The sequence below is a fragment of the Anolis carolinensis genome, chromosome 4, assembly GCF_035594765.1.
Source record: "Anolis carolinensis isolate JA03-04 chromosome 4, rAnoCar3.1.pri, whole genome shotgun sequence".
NCBI lineage: Eukaryota > Metazoa > Chordata > Lepidosauria > Squamata > Dactyloidae > Anolis > Anolis carolinensis.
In genome coordinates this window covers 253,376,954-253,397,643 of record NC_085844.1, presented here as the reverse complement: position 1 = coordinate 253,397,643, position 20,690 = coordinate 253,376,954, and the positions used below count along the sequence as shown (strand labels likewise).

At 44.7% G+C, this 20,690-nt stretch overlaps 1 protein-coding gene across 1 annotated transcript in view; it reads right to left on the bottom strand.

The window, feature by feature from the left end:
- LOC103281247 (papilin) overlaps positions 1 to 10,596 on the bottom strand; it is a 28,269-nt gene extending 17,673 nt beyond the window's left edge. The window contains exons 1-8 of the mRNA XM_016998105.2: positions 9,863 to 10,596; positions 7,779 to 7,829; positions 6,286 to 6,453; positions 4,851 to 4,919; positions 3,746 to 3,913; positions 3,278 to 3,427; positions 2,488 to 2,622; positions 1,494 to 1,706 (exon numbers count right to left, since the gene is read on the bottom strand). Of these exons, the coding sequence (XP_016853594.2) occupies positions 1,494 to 1,706; positions 2,488 to 2,622; positions 3,278 to 3,427; positions 3,746 to 3,913; positions 4,851 to 4,919; positions 6,286 to 6,453; positions 7,779 to 7,829; positions 9,863 to 9,953 (1,045 nt within the window). The 5' untranslated portion in view covers positions 9,954 to 10,596. The remainder of the gene's footprint in view (positions 1 to 1,493; positions 1,707 to 2,487; positions 2,623 to 3,277; positions 3,428 to 3,745; positions 3,914 to 4,850; positions 4,920 to 6,285; positions 6,454 to 7,778; positions 7,830 to 9,862) is intronic.
- Between the last annotated feature and the right edge of the window lie 10,094 nt (positions 10,597 to 20,690).

Here is a 20,690-nt window from a genome sequence, read left to right as displayed (position 1 = left end):
GCCCATGTGGTCTCTTCCAACTCTACTATTCTATGATTCCATGATTCTATATATCTGTGTAGAGTCCAGGGTGTGTCAAGAGTCCTTTGTCACTGGGAGCCAGCATTAATGTTTCAGTTAATCACCCTAATTAGCATTGAAATGTTTTGTCCCTTGCCTGGGGGCATCCTTTGTTCAGTCAAGCCCTCAGAATGTTGGTTCCCATCTATTATTTTGATTTTGGAGTTTTGTAATACTGGTAGCCAGATTTTGTTCATTTTCATGGTTTCTTCCTTTCTGTTGAAGTTGTCCACATGCTTGTGGATTTCAATGGTGTTCTTACCATACATCAAGGGAACCACTGACCGCATAGGCAAACTGATGAAGCAGCACAACCTACAAACTATCTACAGACCCACAAAGAAAATCCAACAAATGCTATGGTCAGCGAAGGACAAGAGGGATCCTCTCTCCTCTGCAGGTGTCTACCGGATACCATGCAGCTGTGGACAAGTCTACATAGGGACCACCAAACGCAGCAGCATTGCCCAAACACGAGTCAAAGATCATGAAAGGCACTGCAGACTATTTCAACCAGAGAAATCAGCCATAGCAGAGCATTTGATGAACCAGCCTGGACACAGGATGTTATTTGAGAACACAGAAATGCTGGACCATTCCAACAACTATCATGTCAGACGACACAGAGAAGCCATTGAAATCCACAAGCATGTGGACAACTTCAACAGAAAGGAAGAAACTATGAAAATGAACAAAATCTGGCTACCAGTATTACAAAACTCCAAAATCAAAACAATAGATGGGAACCAACACTTTGAGGGCTTGACTGAACAAAGGATGCCCCCAGGCATGAGACAAAACATTTCCAATGCGAATTAGGGTGATCAACTGAAACATTAATGCTGGCTCCCAGTGACAAAGAACTCTTGCCACACCTTGGACTCCACACAGATATATATTCTTTCCTTTCCTTACTTAGTTTATCCATACCTCACAACCTCTGAGGATGCCTGCCATAGATGTGGGCAAAATGTCAGGAGAGAATACTTCTGGAACATGGCCACACAGCCCGAAAGATATACAACAACCCTGTGATCCTGGCCATGAAAGCCTTCGACAACACATTAAACAAATCAGAATTTTTCCTGCTGTGTAGATAAGCAATGACGAGACACTATATCTATGTTCCTTTACGTTTTTAAAATTAGCATATTGAAGGGAAGAACCTCAATTTGTGCAAGATAAAGTAAAGGAGTGGAAATTGCAAGAAGCCACCCAACCCTTTGGCCTGGAATCAATGTCCTAGAGCAGTGGTTCTCAATCTGTGGGTCCCTAGATGTTTTGGCCTTCAACTACAAGAAATCCTAACAGCTGGTAAACTGGCTGGGATTTCTGGAGGTTGTAGCCCAAAACACCTGGGGACCCACAGGTTGAGAACCACTGTCCCAGAGGGTAGAACCGAGGAAGAACCACCCTTCCAGCCCACAACTCACCTTTGTGCCCTGCTTCCAGTGAGGGAAGGTCCCGGTCCTGATGCAGCTCCACTCGCTCTCTACTGTGATGGCTCTCTGGGCGGACACACTTCAGCCCACAGTCGACAAAGCAGCACTTTTGCCCCTTGGGACAAGCCTGGTCATCCCTGCATTTGCCTTCACAGGGGCTGGACACCCGTGAGAGCCTCTTCTTGGGACAAAGGCCAGGGTTGGCTGCAGGAGTGGGAAGGGATTAGCAAGGGACACAAACAGTACCTCCTTCCCATAAAGAGTTAACCCATAATCCCCCAAAGGAAGGGCAGGCAGGCAGGCAAAATGGGGACATCAGGCAATACTAGGCACTGGGAGCCTCGTGTCCCCTCCTCCCTTAGGTCCCAATGTCATCCCTTGAGATAAGAATTCAGGAACAGGGTCACCCTGACACACATCGAAGGTGCATCTCACGCCAGCCATTGACCCAATGGAATAGCCCAACAAAGAGGCAGTGAAGGACTGAGGGCAAGTTCTCTCTGAGGGATAAGCAGGGGGAGGTTCTCCATGACTCTATGGTTTTGGGTGAAAGAAGAAAGTGGTGCCCCTTGGACACTGACACACATGCAGAGTCTTTTGTAAGGATGTCTATTTGGCAGAGCCCCTGGCAATGTGGTGAAGACATTGCTCATCCAGAAGGATCATTATCTGGCATAGCTTTGATGATGTGCTCCTCGGGTCTGGAGGCTTGGGTTGGGGGAGAAAGTAGTGATCCTTGGGTTCACCCATGCTACTTTGAGACTGTGCTAGATTTTGGCCATTGATCCAATGGATGAAGCCAACAAAGAGGCATTGAAGGACTGAGGAATGTCCTCCCTGAGGGAAAGGTAGGGTGAAGTCCTCCATGGGCCCATGGGTTTCAAGGTTCAGCCTTGCTACCTCTTTTGAAGTTCTAGACAGCAGGGCTGCTTGCAATGTGGGGTGCTGACTGCCTCTGGGTCCACGTCTCCAGAAGGGTCTTTACCTGGCAAGGCTTTGGTGCATCTTCTCTGTCCTTCACTGGGGCAACACTTCTCATCCAAGGTACAATCCAAGTCCCACGAACAGTGCTTTGTGAAGACTGTGGCATCATCTCTCCTGGGGCAAAAACCAGGATGTACTGCAAGGCAAAGGGACAGAGAGGGGCCAAGAATGGTCACTGCTTTCTGGACCCCTGAAGTGGGTCCAGAAAGGGAGAAAACTGTTTCACGAGTGACAGCAAAGGGGACAACTCTTCAGATCAGCCCAGGCTGGTGGCAAAACCGTGATCGAGTGGCAGTGTATTTGTTTTTGTACATGAAGATTATAGTTTGTGTCTCCATTTCCAAATCTTGCTTTTATAATGTATGGGTTGGAAAAATCAGGTTTTTTTGATCCAAAACAATATTTTGGACTAACTGCTATGCAAACCCAACTCCCTTGTTGATGCAATTTTTATCAAATGTGTTCTCATATGTCAAAACTCTCAGAACAAGTGGCACTTGGGAGGTGATGTCCCAGTTTTACTGAAGACATGTTCAACCAGTAAGCCATGCTTCCCATTTTCGAGATTATTTGTGAGGGAAGAAAATTTCAGGAAGGAAGGAAGAACTATTATATTGAGGACCACCTGGGGAAGAAGTACTTGATGCCAGGAAATTTTTCTCTAGATAGATCCCCCAATCCTAGAGCATCTCAGCAATCAAAGCCCCACATGAAAGGGAAGACTCCTCCTGCTCCTCTGGGTCACCAATTCATTCATTGCTTTGAGGATATCTGAATGGGTGCTGACGTACCTCCAACAGGAAGGACACATTTCCTGATGTTGCCGATGGGACAACACTGCTCTTCTCCTGGACAGGGCCCACCCTCTATGCAGTAGGCCTGGGTAGGCCGAGGAAGCCCAGGAAGCCTTCTTCTTGGGCAATCACCAGGTTTAAGGAGCCCTGGAAGGAAGAGAAGGAGATTCATGATCATGGAGAAGTTCAAGAAGGAAGCAGAAAGCAGCACAGGGAGACCTAGCATCAAGGCCCAATGTTCCATGCCTTCCTTGGAGTCATTGGGTCTCAGTCACAATGAAACCCAAGGAAGAAAACAACAACATCAATAGTCCTGTAGTTTCCTCCTGGTTCATGGCTAGAAAATGTAGTGATGTTCCTCATGCTCTGTAGTTTAAAAATATGGAGCACAAAGTGCATTTCCTTCTCCTTGTCCAGCAAGTCCAAATGAGCTTTAAGGCCACCCCATTGCCTTCTGCCCCTCACCTCGGTGTGAGCAGACCTGGAGACATTCCTCCCGTGTCTCAAAGTTGTTCCCATTTCCACTGCATCCACCATAAATGAATTTCTCACACTTCCACGAGGTCGAGTTGAAGAAGAATCGGGGCATGTTTCCTCTACAGTGTCCTTCTTCAGGTGGAAAGAGGCAGATATCTAGAAGAAGGAAGGAAAAAGACACTGAGCACGAGGTGGGACAGGGAGGCCCATCCTCAAAGACCCCTCTTGACTGGCCTTGCTTGGGTTGCTCCTTCTCCACCTCACAAACCCACAGGCAAGGCCTTTTGCAAGGGGCCTTTTCTGGGACCAAGTGGAACATCATCCCATGTTGAGAAGTCTATTAAATGGCTTGCAATTCAGTAGCGGTGAATCTGTTGGAGGTACTTTGATTGTTCTTTTCCTGCATGGCAAGGAGTTGAACTAGACGGCCCATGTGGTCTCTCCCAACTCTATTATTCTATGATTCTTGATTTTAAAGTGTTTGTGGTGGATAATCCTAAACTGGTTGGAATGCTTTGATCAAAGAATATGGTCTTGGTGGTCCTGGTAGAATATTACTACGTTCTCCACATGATTTTTCTGGAAGGAGAAAGGATTGGAAGAAGCTCATTTCTGCCTTATTTCTGTCCTGCACCATCCTTTTACTTTCCCCTTATTGGAGGTTTATCATTGTCTTCCTCTACGGCTGAGAAAGGATCACTTGTCTAAGGTCACCTTCTGAGTTTCCATGGCTGGTTGGGGGTTTGAACTCTGATCTTATTAAAAATGGATAAAGAAAATGTCCCCCTGGAAAGCCAATGACCATACAAGCATAATTGTAGGAAGTCAACCAGGTATTCCAAATGGAAGAGATACATGCCTAAATGGAGTCACACAGTCCCATTACTTTCACCAGAGTATGGTTCTACAAAGGATGCAAAACCTGGGATGCTCCTCCTACCACTTATTATATGTGTTTCCTGCATTAAAACACTTTGGGGGAAAATGAGTGATAATGTTTTAATTTTTAAAAAAGATTATCTTCTTTGTATTCTGAGACGCTTATCCGAGACATCTCTAGAATACCTTTTAAGCTTTGGGCATAGTTTCTCACCTTGGAAGGTTGCCATGGAAAGTGCTGGTTGTTCATTATGTGCGTCTGTTTCATGATGGTGATGGACACCTAAACAGAGAGAAAGGACAGAGTTAGATCCCAGGTTTCACCATTTAATAGCACTGGACCTCCCATCAAGCCGAGGATGACCACTGCCAAAAACCTTGGTGGACCCCTTGCATCACATTTTCTTGGAGGAGAGGGACACGTATCATAGCAAGGGTGCTCCAAACAGGACTTCCAAGTCTTTGTGGTGATGGAAGTGGTGGTTTCCTGTGTTGAAGTGAAATGTAGCTGGCAATAACACCTTTCCGCTTCCTTCGTATATGGAAGGGGAAAAGGAGCTGCCATCGTATTCCTTGCCTTCTGCAGCAAAAGGTCCTAAGCCCACCATGTCATCCACAACTGATTCCTTCTTCTAGTGCAGCCTTTTGACTCTTTGGAATGACACCTCACTGGACAAACTCTCAGCCACAGAAAGTGCTGCAATCCTCTCAAGAGTTGCTTGTCCTCCACATTTTGGGCCGGACCCCATGTTCAGTCCCCATGGGGAGAAATAGTTCCATGGAAGGTGGACTTTGGAAAAGTCCAACTCAGAATGTCTGGAAAAGACCATGGTCCTCAGAATGTCAGAAGAAATCTCCTAGGTCAAGTCAAAGGCATCTCTCACCCAGCAGACAACTTCTCAGAATGGCAGGCAGATGTCTCTTTGGGGAGCAAGATCTATGGCCATGGAAGGAGCATGCCAGCCACCCTTTCATATAGGCTAAGACCCTATATGAAACTAAAGGTAGGCATCTTGTGAGTGGCATGCATATACCCAATTGCAATTTATCCTTTTTTGGATTGGGTATACAATCCAGAAAAAAAGGCAAGTCCTGTTGATTGTAATCAAGGAACAATAGAGGGAAAGGTGGCAATTCAAACCGGAAAATGCTTCCAAGGGAAGGAGAAGGAGAGTGGATGTTACTTGTTTGCTCACGCTCACTTCTCTTCCTCTTCTAGCTAAGACCAGATGGGTCCCATTTTGAGAAAAGCAGACATCCTATCCAACCCAGTCTATCAATTTTTTTTTCGTGTCAGGAGCAACTTGAGTCGCTTCTGGAAGTCTATCAATAAGACTAATCAATGACCACTAAGGAATCCCCGGAGCAGCATGAAGCTGCCACATTGCATGCCTTGGGTCCTATAATCTCCTCCAGGTTCGTGGCTAGAAAACTGTGGTGATGTTTCTCATACTCTGCAATTTAAAAGTGCACAAAGTTCATTTTGATGTGGGAGTGCCTTATTCTTGTCTTTGAAACAACCAGGTGAAGATGTCCACCTGAGATACAATCCTTGGTTGTATCTGAAGAGTGATTCCCCCTCCCGCCTTCTCCTTGTCCAGCAAGTCCAGATGAGCTTTAAGGTCATCCAGTTGCCTTCTGCCCCTCACCTCGGCGTGAGCAGACCTGGTGACATTCCTCCCGTGTCTCAAAGTTGTTCCCATTTCCACTGCATCCACCATAAATGAATTTCTCACACCTCCTTGAGGTCGAGTTGAAGAAGAATCGGGGCATGTTTCCTCTACAGTGTCCTTCTTCAGGTGGAAAGAGGCAGATATCTAGAAGAAGGAAGGAAAAAGACACTGAGCACGAGGTGGGACAGGGAGGCCCATCCTCAAAGACCCCTCTTGACTGGCCTTGCTTGGGTTGCTCCTTCTCCACCTCACAAACCCACAGACAAGGCCTTTTGCAAGGGGTGGGAAACCTTTTCTGGGACCCACTGGAATGTCATTCCATGTTTAGAAGGAGAGATGAAACCAAGGTCGATTAAATGGCTTGCAATTCAGTAGCTTTCTGTCAGAGGAGCTTTGATTGTTCTTTTCCTGCATGGCAAGGAGTTGGACTAGATGGCCCATGTGGTCTCTCCCAACTCTATTATTCTATGATTCTTGACTTTAAAGTGTTTGTGGTGGATAATCCTAAACTGGTTGGAATGTTTTGGATATGGCCTTGGTGGTCCTGGTAGAATACTGCTGTGTTTGCCTCATGATTTCTCTGGAAGGAGAAAGGCTTGGGAGAAGCTCATTTCTGCCTTATTTCTGTCCTGCGCCATCCTTTTTCTTCCCCCTTTAATGGAGGTTTATCATTATCTTCCTCTACGGCTGAGAAAGGATCACTTGTCTAAGGTCATCTTCTGGGTTTCAATGGCTGGTTGGGAGTTTGAATTCTGGTCATATTAAAAATGGATAGGTAAAGAAAATGTCCACCTGGAAAGCCAATAACTATACAAGCAAAACTGTAGGAAGTCAACCAGGTATTCCAAAGGGGAGAGATGCATGCCTAAACAGATTTGCACAGTCCCATTACTTTTGCCAGAGTAGTTTTACAAAGGATGCAGAACCTGGGATGCTCCTCCTACCACTTATTGTATATTTTCCCTGCTCTTGAGCCCTTTGGAGGAAAATGGGTGATAATATTTTAATTTTTTAAAACAATTATCTTCTTTGTAGCCCTGGATTCGCCAGAGTGGATGGTGTCCACTTCTCCAGATGACCCACTGCAACTCCAGTTTTGCAGGAATCTGGACAAGGAACGACAAGGCAGAGTGCCTCCAGTGTACATTCGTAAAACAACATGAGATATTGGCAGCTTGGGTGGCTGAACCCAACATCTCCTTAGACACTGTACAGATACATGGGAAAGGACAAGGCCAGTAGTTCAGTGGACCTTCTAACTATTGGCATCGTACCAGAAAGAGAACTCCAGGAACGGAAACTTAAGTTTAGAAGGCATTCTCGTATCCATCCCACATTGCTGCCTAGTTACCTAGTGTGTAAAAATCCTAAGGCCCTATAGCACAAGAAGAGGGGTCCCAAAACCCTTCCAGATGCTTTGCTCATTGCATATCTACAACACCTTTTTAGCTTTGGTTGTAGTTTCTCACCTTGGAAGGTTGCCAGGGAAAGTGTGGGTGGCTTATCATGTGCTTCCATTTCTAAAAAGAGAGAAAAAAAAACGGGTTAGGTCCAACCCAACTGGACATCCCATCAGGCTGAGCATGAGCACTGTCAAAGGCCTTGGTGGACCCATTTTCTTGGAGGAGAGGGACACACATCATAGTAAGGGTATTCCAAACAGGACTTCCAAGCTCTTGTGGTGATGGAAGTGGTGGTTTCCTGTGTTGAAATGAAATGGAGCTGGCAATAACACCTATGGAAGGGGAAAGGGGGCTGACATCGTATTCCTTGCCTTTGGCAGCAAAAGGTCTTAAGCCAACCATGTCTCCAACAATTGATTCCCTCTTCTAGTGCAGCCTTTTGACTCTTTGGAACAACCCCTCACTGGCCAAACTCTCAACTGCAGAAAGTGCTGCAAGGCTCTCAAGAGTTGCTTGTCCTCCCCATTTTGGGCAGGACCCCATGTTCAGCTCTCATGGGGAGAAATAGTTCCATGAAAGGCAGACTTTGGAAAAGACTCCTTTCCATGGCCCTCTGAATGTCAGAAGATATCTCCTAGGTCAAGTCCAAGGCATCTCTTACCCAGAAGATGACTTCTTACAATGGTAGGCAGATGCCTCTTTGGGGAGCAAGATGCATGGCCATGGAAGGAGCATGCCAGCTACCATGGGTTTCATATAGGCTGAGAACCTAGACGAATCTTATGGGTGGGCAATCATCTTGTGAGCAGCATGCATATTCCTCATTGCAATTTATCTTTTGGATTGGGTATATGGTATAGGGGTATTTTTCCTGGCCTTTTACACCCCCTCGAAAGCTTCCCCAGAAAAAAAAGGCAAGTCTTGGTGATTGCAAGCAAGGAACAATCGAGGGGATGGTGGTCATTCAAACTGGAAGATGCTTCTAAGGGAAGAAGAAGGAGAGTGGATGCTTCCTGTTTGCACACTCTTGCTTTTTTTCTCCTTCCAGTCAAGACCAGATGAGTCCCATTTTGAGAAAAGCGGGCACCCTATTCAAACCAACCAACCAACCAACCAACCAACCAATCCATAAGATTAATCAATGGCCAGTCATAGAGGAATCATAGAGGAATCATAGAATAGTAGAGTTGGAAGAGACCTCATGGGCCATCCAGTCCAACCCCCCTGCCAAGAAGCAGGAAATCGCATTCAAAGCACCCCTGACAGATGGCCATCCAGCCTCTGCTTAAAAGCCTCCAAAGAAGGAGCCTCCACCACGGCCCTGGGGGAGAGAGTTCCACTAGTCTCGCTGCTTGAAAGTCTGACCGTCTTCTACCAAGGTTTATCCTTTGTTGGTCTGGTTGAATTGCACTGAATAGCCTTGCAGCTTCAATGCCTGGCTGTGTTATAGCTAGGGGAATTCTTGTTTGGTGAGCTGGAGTAGCACCCTCAATCAAAGAGCCACTATGAAGCCTGGCTACTTGATTTGTAGGGGAATCATTGTTTGGCCACCTTGAATTGCACTGAATAGTCTTGCAGCTTGCAAGCCTAGCCACATTCTACCTTATGGAATCCTTGGTTGCCCAGGTTGAATGGCAATTAATAGTCTTGGTGTGGCAAATATGAATGCTGCAATTAGTCACAGTCAGGAGCCTTTGCAGCATTGTTCCCTTCTGGGGTGGAACCATTTGAACAGCTTCATTGCCACCACTGGGTCTAGATCTTCCTAGAGCGAAAATGGATTTTCCAGATGCCAGATCAATAAAGAGAACTTTGCCCTTCCGAAAAAACAGAATGAGGCAACCGAAAATTGGATACTGAAATTGCACATCCCTAATACCTACATAGAAAAGTAGCAGAAAGAAAGCAGTGGGAACAACCACTGAAAAGGCACTGAGTGCACCTACACTATAGAATAAATGTAGTTTGATCCCACTGAAATATCTCACCAAACTACAATTGCTAGGATCTCATAGGCAGTGGATTCTCCAATGTAGATGCATGCTAAGACAGTCCAAGCTCAAACTGTGTAGGCCTTAAATATGGGGAAAAACAAGGACATAATATAGGCAATCTCCCTCCAGGCCAGGCATGGGGATATCTGTACTCACTGCCTATCCTTCTCCTGAGTGTGGCCTCAATGGGCTCTGTCCCGAGGGTGAAGAAGCCCAGGAGCAGCAGGGCAACGTGGTGGCTCTTCATGGCTGCTGGAGTCCTTGGCCAGGGAGGAGCAGCCTGGAATATAAACCCTCCCGGATGCCAAGGCCAGGCCCGAGGGGTCTTCTCGTTGTGCCATGTCCTGCACCTTAGACAGCTGGTATTGAATCCTGCTGCCTTATGTCAACACTATTATCTACTTGTTTTATCTGAGACCTCAATGAATCAGCTGGGGCAGGTCATTGTCTCTTTTGGGAGAAGACACACAATGTTCTGGTCATTGGGCTCTCTGACCACAACCACTTATTTTGGGCAGCCAAGGCTTGCAGAATGTGGGATACAGCCCATCTTTGCAGTCTATTAGCATGACAGATTAGTATTGTGCACACAAAGAGCTTGGACTGGATGGCCCTTGTGGTCACTTTCAGTTCTGTCGGTTTGATCCAGTTTGACATCACATTAGCTGTGAACTATGATACAGTTTGGCCCACATTTTAAATGCCGTGGACCAAAGTTATGGAATTTTTTTCAAAGTCTTTATCCTTTTCTCCCAAAGTCAATGGTCCCTTACCAAACTACAGCTCCTAGGACCCCATAGCTTTGAGCCATGGCAATTCAAGTAGTGCCAAACTGCACTGATTCTGCAGTGTAGATGCATCTTAGTTCTTTCCAGAATTCACATACACTTTAGTTTCATAGATTGTCAAATGAATGCAGCTCGACCTCACTTCAACTACCATGCCCAAGGCTATGGAGTCCTGGGAGTTGTAGTTTTACTAAGTCATACCTGCAAAAGTACCAGTGCCCTACCAAACTACAACTCCCAGGTGTCCATAGGATTCAGTTATTACAGTTAACCTGGGGTAGAAGCAACATAAGGCGCTCCTCTCGCGCCCGCCTTTGTCTCAAATGCGGCTGGTGGGGATGAGGGAGAGGCCCCTTTTTGGCAGTGGCCCCCCGGTTCTGGAATTCTCTCCCTAAGGAGATCAGGTTAGCTCCTTCCCTGCCCATTTTCCCCCGGGAATTGAAAACATGGTTGTTCCGGAGCGTGTTTGAATGAATAGGCCCAATAGAGCTGTCTTCAGAATACAGTAGAGTCTCACTTATCCAACATAAACGGGCCGGCAGAACGTTGGATAAGTGAATATGTTGGATAATAAGGAGAGATTAAGGAGAAGCCTATTAAACATCAAATTAGGTTGTGATTTTACAAATTAAGCACCAAAACATCATGTTATACAACAAATTTGACAGAAAAAGTAGTTCAATACGCAGTAATGCTATGTAGTAATTACTGTATTTACGAATTTAGCACCAAAATATCACGATGTATTGAAAACATTGACTACAAAAATGCGTTGGATAATCCAGAACGTTGGATAAGCGAGTGTTGGATAAGTGAGACTCTACTGTACTTCTTTATGTTTTAAAAGTGTATGGCACTTTATCACTCTTACTCATTTCGATTATACAGCACTTTATGAAACTTGTCCCTGCTGGTTTGCTTTTAATTACTCTGATTTTATCTGCTTGGATTTTAATGTATTGTCCATTATTTTATTTTGTGTATTGTTGAAATGTGATTTTAACCCATGTTTTTAACACCTTATTTTGTATGTTGACGTTTTATGACCGTTTTTATCAATATTGTTGTTTTTATTGTTGAGTGATTTGCTTTATTGTTTTGCTTGCTTTTATATTGTTGTGTTTGGGCATGGCCCCATGTAAGCCACCCCGAGTCCCTTCGGGGAGATGGGGCGGGATATAAAAATAAATTTTATTTATTTATTTATTTATTTATTATTATTATTATTATTATTATTATTATTATTATTATTATTATTATTATTAGCTTCTATGACTGTTGGAAATCAAAAGCACACATGTTTTCAATGAGCTTCCCCCAAAGAGTGTCACGGTGAGCAGAAACTATTGAAGTTCACAGTCAACTTTAATGCTGTTGTCTGGCTGACTTTCATTGAGTCATAGCATCTTAGAAAGGAACCCAAGGGGCATCTAGGCCAGCTTTCGGGCAGACAGCTAAAGATCTCCTTTCAACTTTTGTTGGAAGATTGCCAAAGGAGAATCCACTATCATCCAAGGAGATGATGATAATAATAATAATAATAATAATAATAATAATAATAATAATAATAATAATAATAACTTTATTTATACCCTGCCACCATCTCCCCAACGGGGACTCGGGGCGGCTTACATGGGGCCATGCCCAGAACAATACAATATAACAGAATATAAAAAGAACAAGAAATCATAACACATTGAACAATACAATAAATGATAATATACATTACAATGCAAAATCAGAAGAACAATAAAAACAAGGGCGGGCCACATGAACACTAAGTTAAAACTCGGGGTGAGAAAGAAATAAGAATAAAAACCTCAAAGAACAGGGTCATAAAATAGTGGTGCAACCTGGAGGATAGATCTATCCCCTTTCTAACTCAGATGTCAAACTTGTGGTCATCTAACTGTTTGGGCCTCTAATTCCCAGAAACCCTAGCTAGCTTGTCTAATGTCAAGAAATTCTGGGAGCTGAAGGCCAAGACACTTGGGGGGGGGGGGGGCACAAGTTTGACACCACTGGGCTAACAAATCTAACACCAAAAATTGTTCTTCCTAATTTGGCTTGTTCTGGAAACAAGGATTAGTGATAAAGCTTCAGTGGAGACCCCCTTTCCCCATGATAATAACTCTTTCAGGAGTGAATTTCCCTTCCTAGTGAAGTCCAATTTAGACAATGGACCGCGGTTAAAGGAGGGTCCTGCCTGGCAAGCATTCACGCTAAGACCCAAAGTTTCAGATTAAAGAACAGGCTCACCAGGTGAAGACAGTCACAGAGGTTTAATTACAATCTGGCCAGAAAGGATGCAAGCATGGCTAGCACCAAAAATACAATGTAAATGGATTTTGAATCGGCTTTGTGGCAAGGAGGAAATCCTTTGGGAGAAAACAAGGGCATGGGCTTCCAGAACAAAGGGGATGATTATCTTCAATCAAGTCTTGGATTAAAAGAAAGGAGTCCAATGTGTGCACTGTCAGTCATCTCTCAGCTCAATCGAGATGATCAGTAGATATATCAGACTATATCAGATTGAGAACAGAAGCCTGCATGAACACACAATGAGTCTTTGATGGTCACCTTTGTTCAAAGATCAGCCCAACCCGAAAGTCCAGGAATTTCCTCCATGAAGTCAACGGGGAGGCGATGACCCCGTGGCTGTTCTGGTGAAAATCCTATCTTGGCAATACATTTTGACATATATAAATATAGAGAAGGATAGGATATGAGATAAAAGACATAATGAATCATAGAATCATAGAATCATAGAATCATAGAATCATAGAATAGTAGAGTTGGAAGAGACCTCATGGGCCATCCAGTCCAACCCCCTGCCAAGAAGCAGGAAATCGCATTCAAAGCACCCCCGACAGATGGCCATCCAGCCTCTGCTTAAAAGTCTCCAAAGAAGGAGCCTCCACCACGGCCCGGGGGAGAGAGTTCCACTGCCGAACAGCCCTTCTCACAGTGAGGAAGTTCTTCCTGATGTTCAGGTGGAATCTCCTTCCTTTCCTGTAGTTTGAAGCCATTGTTCCGTGTCCTAGTCTGCAGGGCAGCAGAAAACAAGCTCCCTCCCTCCTCCCTATGACTTCCCTTCACGTATTTGTACATGGCTATCATGTCTCCTCTCAGCCTTCTCTTTTGCAGGCTAAACATGCCCAGCTCTTTAAGCTGCTCCTCATAGGGCTTGTTCTCCAGACCCTTAATCATTTTAGTCGCCCTCCTCTGGACGCTTTCCAGCTTGTCAACATCTCCCTTCAACTGTGGTGCCCAGAATTGGACACAGTGTGATTCCAGGTGTGGTCTGACCAAGGCAGAATAGAATAAGGGGGAGCATAACTTCCCTGGATCTAGACACTATTCCCCTATTGATGCAGGCCAGAATCCCGTTGGCTTTTTTAGCTGCTGCATCACATTGTTGGCTCATGTTTAACTTGTTGTCCACGAGGACTCCAAGGTCTTTTTCGCACACACTGCTGTCAAGCCAGGCATCGTCCCCCATTCTGTATCTTTGATTTCCATTTTTTCTGCTGAAATGAAGTATCTTGCATTTGTCCCTGTTGAACTTCATTTTGTTAGTTTCGTCCCATCTCTCTAGTCTGTTAAGATCGTTTTGAATTCTGCTCCTTTCTTCTGGAGTGTTGGCTATCCCTCCCAGTTTTGTGTCGTCTGCAAACTTGATGATCGTGCCTTCTAACCCTTCGTCTAAGTCGTTAATAAAGATGTTGAACAGAACCGGGCCCAGGACGGAGCCCTGCGGCACTCCACTTGTCACTTCTTTCCATGATGAAGACGACTCATTGGTGAGCACCCTTTGGGTTCGTTCGCTTAGCCAATTACAGATCCACCTAACCGTAGTTTTGTCTAGCCCACATTTTACTAGTTTGTTTGCCAGCAGGTCGTGGGGGACTTTGTCGAAGGCCTTACTGAAATCCAGGTACGCTACATCCACAGCATTCCCTGTATCGACCCAACTCGTAACTCTATCGAAAAAAGAGATCAGATTAGTCTGGCATGACTTGTTTTTGGTAAATCCGTGTTGACTATTAGCAATGACCGCATTTGTTTCTAAGTGTTCGCAGACCACTTCCTTAATGATCTTTTCCAGAATCTTGCCTGGTATTGATGTGAGGCTGACCGGACGGTAATTGTTTGGGTCGTTCTTTTTTCCCTTCTTGAAGATAGGGACCACATTCGCCCTCCTCCAATCTGCTGGGGCTTCTCCCGTTCTCCAAGAACTCTCGAAGATAATTGCCAGTGGTTCTGAAATAACTTCCGCTAATTCCTTCAATACTCTTGGATGTAGCTGATCTGGCCCTGGGGACTTGAATTTGTTTAGAGTGGCCAGGTGTTCCTGGACAGCTTGTTTCCCTATTTGGGGTTGGATTTCCGCCAATCCTTCGTCCATTCCATGTTGCTGAGGTTGAAGATGGCTTTCTTTTTGTGAGAAGACTGAGGCAAAGAAGGCATTGAGCAGTTCTGCCTTTTCCCTGTCCCCTGTCGCCATCACCCCATCTTCTCCTTGCAGAGGCCCTATCGCCTCCTTTTTCTTCCTTTTTCTACCAACGTAAGCAAAAAAGCCTTTTTTGTTGTTTTTTATGTCCCTGGCAAGCCTGAGCTCATTTTGCGCTTTAGCCTTGCGAACCTTTTCCCTACAGGTGTTGGCTATACGTTTGAATTCTTCTTTGGTGATTTCTCCCCTTTTCCACTTCTTGTGCATGTCACTTTTGAGCTTTAGCTCAGTTAGAAGTTCTTTGGACATCCATTCTGGCTTCTTTGCACTTGTCTTATTTTTCTTCTTTGTTGGCACTGTTTGCATTTGCGCCTTGAGTATTTCACTTTTGAAAAACTCCCATCCATCCTTAACTCCCTTGTCTTTTAATATCGGCGTCCATGGAATGCCGCTCAGTAATTCCTTCATTTTTTGGAAGTCAGCTCTCTTAAAGTCGAGAATGCGTGTTTGACTTGTCTTACTTTCAGCATTCCTTTGTATTGCAAACTGCAGGAGCACATGGTCACTTGCCCCTAAGGATCCAACCACTTCAACTGTATTGATCAGGTCTTCCACATTTGTTAAGATTAGATCAAGAGTTGCTGATCCCCTTGTTGCCTCTTCTACCTTCTGGACCATAAAATTATCTGCAAGGCAAGTGAGGAATTTGTTGGACTTTGTACTCTTGGCTGAGTTTGTTTTCCAGCAGATATCGGAATAATTGAAATCGCCCATGACTACTATATCTCTTCTTTGTGCCTGTTTGGTCAGCTGTTGACAGAAGGCTTCATCACGTCCTTCATCCTGACTCGGAGGTCTGTAGTAGACACCCACGACAAGATCTTTTTGAGTCCCGGTTCCCTTGATTCTTATCCAGATGCTTTCAAGCTGGTTTCCCGGATGACAGTCTTGCATTTCTTCTGCAACATAACTGTTTTTGACATATAAAGCTACTCCCCCTCCTCTTCCTTTTGTTCTATTTCTGTGAAAGAGGTTATAGCCCTCAATGGTTAAATTCCAGTGATGGGAGTCATCCCACCAGGTTTCAGTGATGCCTATGACATCGTATGTGTGGTGCTGTGCTAGGAGTTGGAGTTCGTCTTGCTTATTTCCCATGCTCTGAGCATTAGTGTAAAGACATGTAAGCCCCTGTGACCTCCCCTCGAACTGTTTATTTGGGATTATTGTGCTCTCTGTACTTGGTCCTTGCTGTGTTTGTGCAGCCCTCCGTTTAGCCTTTTGGCAGTTCCCTATGGTCGTGGGTAATATAGTGTTCGCCAGGATGTTGTTCCCCTCCCCCAGTGGATCTAGTTTAAAGTGCGCCTGATCAGGTTTGTGAGTCTTTGTGCGAAAAGATGTTTTCCTGCTTGTGTGAGATGCACCCCATCACTTGCCAATAGGCCATCCTCCTGGAAGAGTAGACCATGGTCAAGGAAGCCAAAATGCTCCTCTTGGCACCATTTTCTGAGCCAGTTATTGACCTGTACTATTTTTCCGGCCCTTGTAGAGCCGTGTCCTACAACGGGGAGGAGGGATGAAAAGATCACATGTACATTATACAGTTTTAGCTTTGTTCCCAGAGCTCGAAAATCATTTGTGATCTTTTGAAAAGTATGCCTAGCGGTGTCATTGGTACCTACATGAATCAACATAAGGTGCGGAAGGTGATGGGGCTTTAGGAGCCTGCTGAGCCTCTGAGTGATATGGTGTATTTTTGCCCCCGGGAGGCAGCATGTTTCTCGAGCCATCCCATCCAGTCTGGAAATGATGGCTTCCGTTCCTCTAAGGAGGGAGTCACCTACTACCAAGACCTGTTTCCTTTGAGGATTGACAGGGTCCCTTTTGTGCAAGACAGTGTGTATGTCCCCTGAAGAGTGTTCCTGTTGAAGTGAATCATGCAGGTGTAAAGTGTTGTCCTCCTCCACAACATCCCCAGTGCATTCATCAATGACAATCCATTGAGATACATCTGAGAGCCCATTACTCTCCCAAGGATGTTCCTGTTGCTCCTGGTCTACGACTGGGGATGGAGCATTTGCATGATTACATAAGTGTGACTGTGGTGATGCACTGTCCCCGTCAGGGCTATCCCCTGCGCATTGATCAAGGGTGGCCCACTGAGTGGTATCTAAGAAACTGTGGTCCTCCACAAGATGTGTTTCCTGATTGTATGTTAATGGTGTTAGAATTTCAAACCTGTTGTGTAAATGCAGCTGAGCAGAGGAGTTCTGCGGAGGCTGCCTGGTCCTGTGTCTCCTTCTATGGGTGACCTCCTTCCAAGCCTGAGGGTTGTCTACCTTTAATGTGGCTAAAAGGCTGTAAAAAGGGGATACACTGTAGGCAGGGGCAACAGGGAAGGATATGTTTTAATTAAAAAGGTTGGAGGCTCGTTGCCTCTGCAAGAGATCTTCTGCTGCAGACCTGCTTCGTACATGCGCTGGGATGAATCGGAGCATATCTACGGTCTTTCAATCTATATATATAAAAGGGTAATGAAATTTCGGCCTAGGACAAAACGACAAAACTACACATCCCAGAAACACTAAACTTGGCAGCACAACCCCTCATCTATGCCTCTACGTTCATACAACAAAAAGCTCCAGCTACTCCAGAAAATGGCCAGGCTTTGAGACTGCAAAGCTATTCATTGCTATTCCACCTGGCCAACAAAGGATTCCCATAAGCCACAGTAACGCGTGGCCGGGCAAAGCTAGTAAAAATATAAAAATGAGAAATAGATTCTGAAGGGGCTCCATTGTGGAGAGTTATGGAGACCTCACAGAAAGGGAAAAGAAATCATTTCATCCTATTTTGTTTAGGTGTCCTTGGCGAACTATAAATCTCTGGGGTTGATTTCTCTGACTTCCTGTTTTCTCACCACCATTCTTAACTATGAGTCATTTGTACATTGGATGTTTGTAACCCGGGTACTGCCTGCAAAGGCTGTTGTTGTGGAGTACTTTAGGTTTTCCTAGCATCAGGGAATAAGAAAGTTGGAAGAGTCCCCAAGGGCTATCCAGCCAAACCCCATCCTGCCATGCAGGAATGCACAACCAGAACTTGTTTGTGTAGCCAGAAAGAGAGAGCTATGCATTGGCCTAGTGTGAAGTTGGCATCTTTGTAAAGCTCACAAGTTTAGGTTGGAACGTGTTTTGGCTTTAAATGGTCCTCAGCCTTTGGCTGTGCTTTTTTGGATCGAGCTCCTTTGTCAACATGTGCACTGACCTTGGAACATGTGCATGGTTTTATGAGCAACGTTTCTCTGCCAGGTCTTGGTAACCTTATGAACTAGAAGTGACTGGCAGGATGGATTAGTGATGTTCTCCCCATGCTTCAGAGAGTCCCCATCATTCAGAAGACAATCAGACTCACTACATGTACCAACGGTGGGCACCTTTTTTGGCTATAGGAGACAGATAAACCTTTGGGAGTTGGACAACCTACTGAGAGCTGTAGGCCTGTGATGAATGAAGATAGAATTAAAAGTAGGTGAGGTCATGTCTGGGTGCATCTACACTGGAGAAATAATGCAGTTTGGTACCACTATAGCTGCCTTGGCTCAGTGCTATGGAACCCTAGGAGTTGCAGTTTGGTGAAGCACCAGCCGTCTATGAAAAGAAGGCTTAGATACCAACATTTGCAAAACCCTGGAGATTTTGCAGAACAAGTTCCTACATAAACTTTATTCTCTTCCATCTGGAATGCCTGCAGCTCTGCTGTGCCCTGAATCGGGTTGGCCAACAGTAAAAGCAAAAGTAGACTGTGCCCAGTTAAGATACCTCAAGCGAATTGCTACTCTTCATAACGACCGTCTCCCAGCATTGTGCTTGGAGGAAATGAGGAACCGGCAACACAAGAAATTTGGCCTAGAAAACCTCCTACTCAGCTAGAATCTTCCTGAATTGAATTCTGCCCTGGACATGAATAAGAGGCAACTAAGAGACTGGCTATTTTGGATTGATTCAAGAAGGACTTTGCAATCAACCAGGAATTCAGAATTCTCCCCGTGGTTCCCTTTTTTGAAAACTGAACATTTCAGAGCCAGATATCTGATTAAGCTCAAGCCACCATCCTTAAGAATTGCCTTTACTGAGCTGCGATTCCAAGTAATGCCTATTGTGGTGTTAGATGGTTGCTATCACAATGTGCCATGGGAAAATAGGCTATGTATCTGCGGCCAAAGTCAGGTAGAAGACATTGTGCATTACATGTTAGTCTGTCCATTGTATAGTACCCCAAGAGAAAGACACCTGGAACCCTTGTTGACTCAAGGTAAAGGGAATTGCTTAGCAGAAACTGTGCATTTTCTGCTGAGTGACACAAACGACTATGTAACTCACAAAGTAGCCCTGTTTGCTCTATCTGCAAAAAAGATCAGAAAGATAGAATTAGATAAAATTGCCATCAACTGCCGAGGAGACTCAAAGGATTAAGTGGACTCACAATATGCATCTGTATATGAACTCTTTTGCAATATGTTTTTTTTTTAAATTACTGTTAACTGGCATTTTTTAGCTCCTTGTGGGAACATGTTTATGGCTTCTGCTCAGTATCTTTGGAGTCTATTGCTCCGAGGGTACTACCCTGTTTCCCTGAAAATAAGACATCCGCGAAAAATAAGACCTAGTAGAAGTTTGGCTGAATAGCTAAATATAAGGCCTCCCCCGAAAGTAAGACCTAGCAAAGTTTTTGTTTGGAAGCATGCCCAGCGCCTGCCAAACAGAACACCAGAGCATGCAGGATTGGTAAATGTACATACCAGTTGTACATGGAAATAATGGTAGTAACAAGAAATTCTTGATAGGATTCACAGTTGTCTGGTTATGCTGGTTTATGATGACAACTACGGTACAGTCTATAATAAATGTTCATTTTTTTGTTCATCAATAAATGTGAATTCTTCTTCATGGAAAAATAAGACATCCCCTGAAAATAAGACCTAGCACATCTTTGGGAGCAAAAATTAATATAAGACACTGTCTTATTTTCGGGGAAATACGGTATTGTGTGCATGCATTGCTTTTTGTCATGGCCCTGGGCCCGTACAATAAACTATTTTGATGATGATGGCTAAAGACCTTGCTAAACTATAAATCCCATGATTCCACAGCATGGAGCCGTGGCAATTAAAGTAGGGCCAAACTACATTAACTCTGCATTGTAGATGCCCCCTCACGAGTTCCAGCTGAGTAGGAGATGCTGCCAAAACACACAATACCTCCAAATATTTTCTCTTAGCTCTTGCAGTCATTTCTGAACTGGTTCCAGGTAACCTCATGGTGCCCTCCGATTGTGCCACTTGTGAGCCAAGGAATCAAAGAGTTGTGTCACACTCCGCTGCAGGGACCAGGGTTTATTTTGTTCCCTGAAAAGTCCCAGAATACACCTCACAAATCGTTGGTGTGGCAACAGCTTGGGCTCCAGTCCAGAGTTTATTACATATTTACAGGCTTCTCTGTGCAAAAGCAGCAGCACATGGTCGAAGGCTTTTATGGCCAGAATCACAGGGTTTCTGTAAGTTTTTTGGGCTGTATGGCCATGTTCCAGCAGCATTCTCTCCTAATGTTTCACCTGCACCTGTGGCTGGCGAAGTTCTGTTGGGAGTGAGGCAAGTGGAGTGTATATATATATATATATATATATATATATATATATATATATATATACACAGTAGAGTCTCATTTATCCAACATAAATGGGCCAG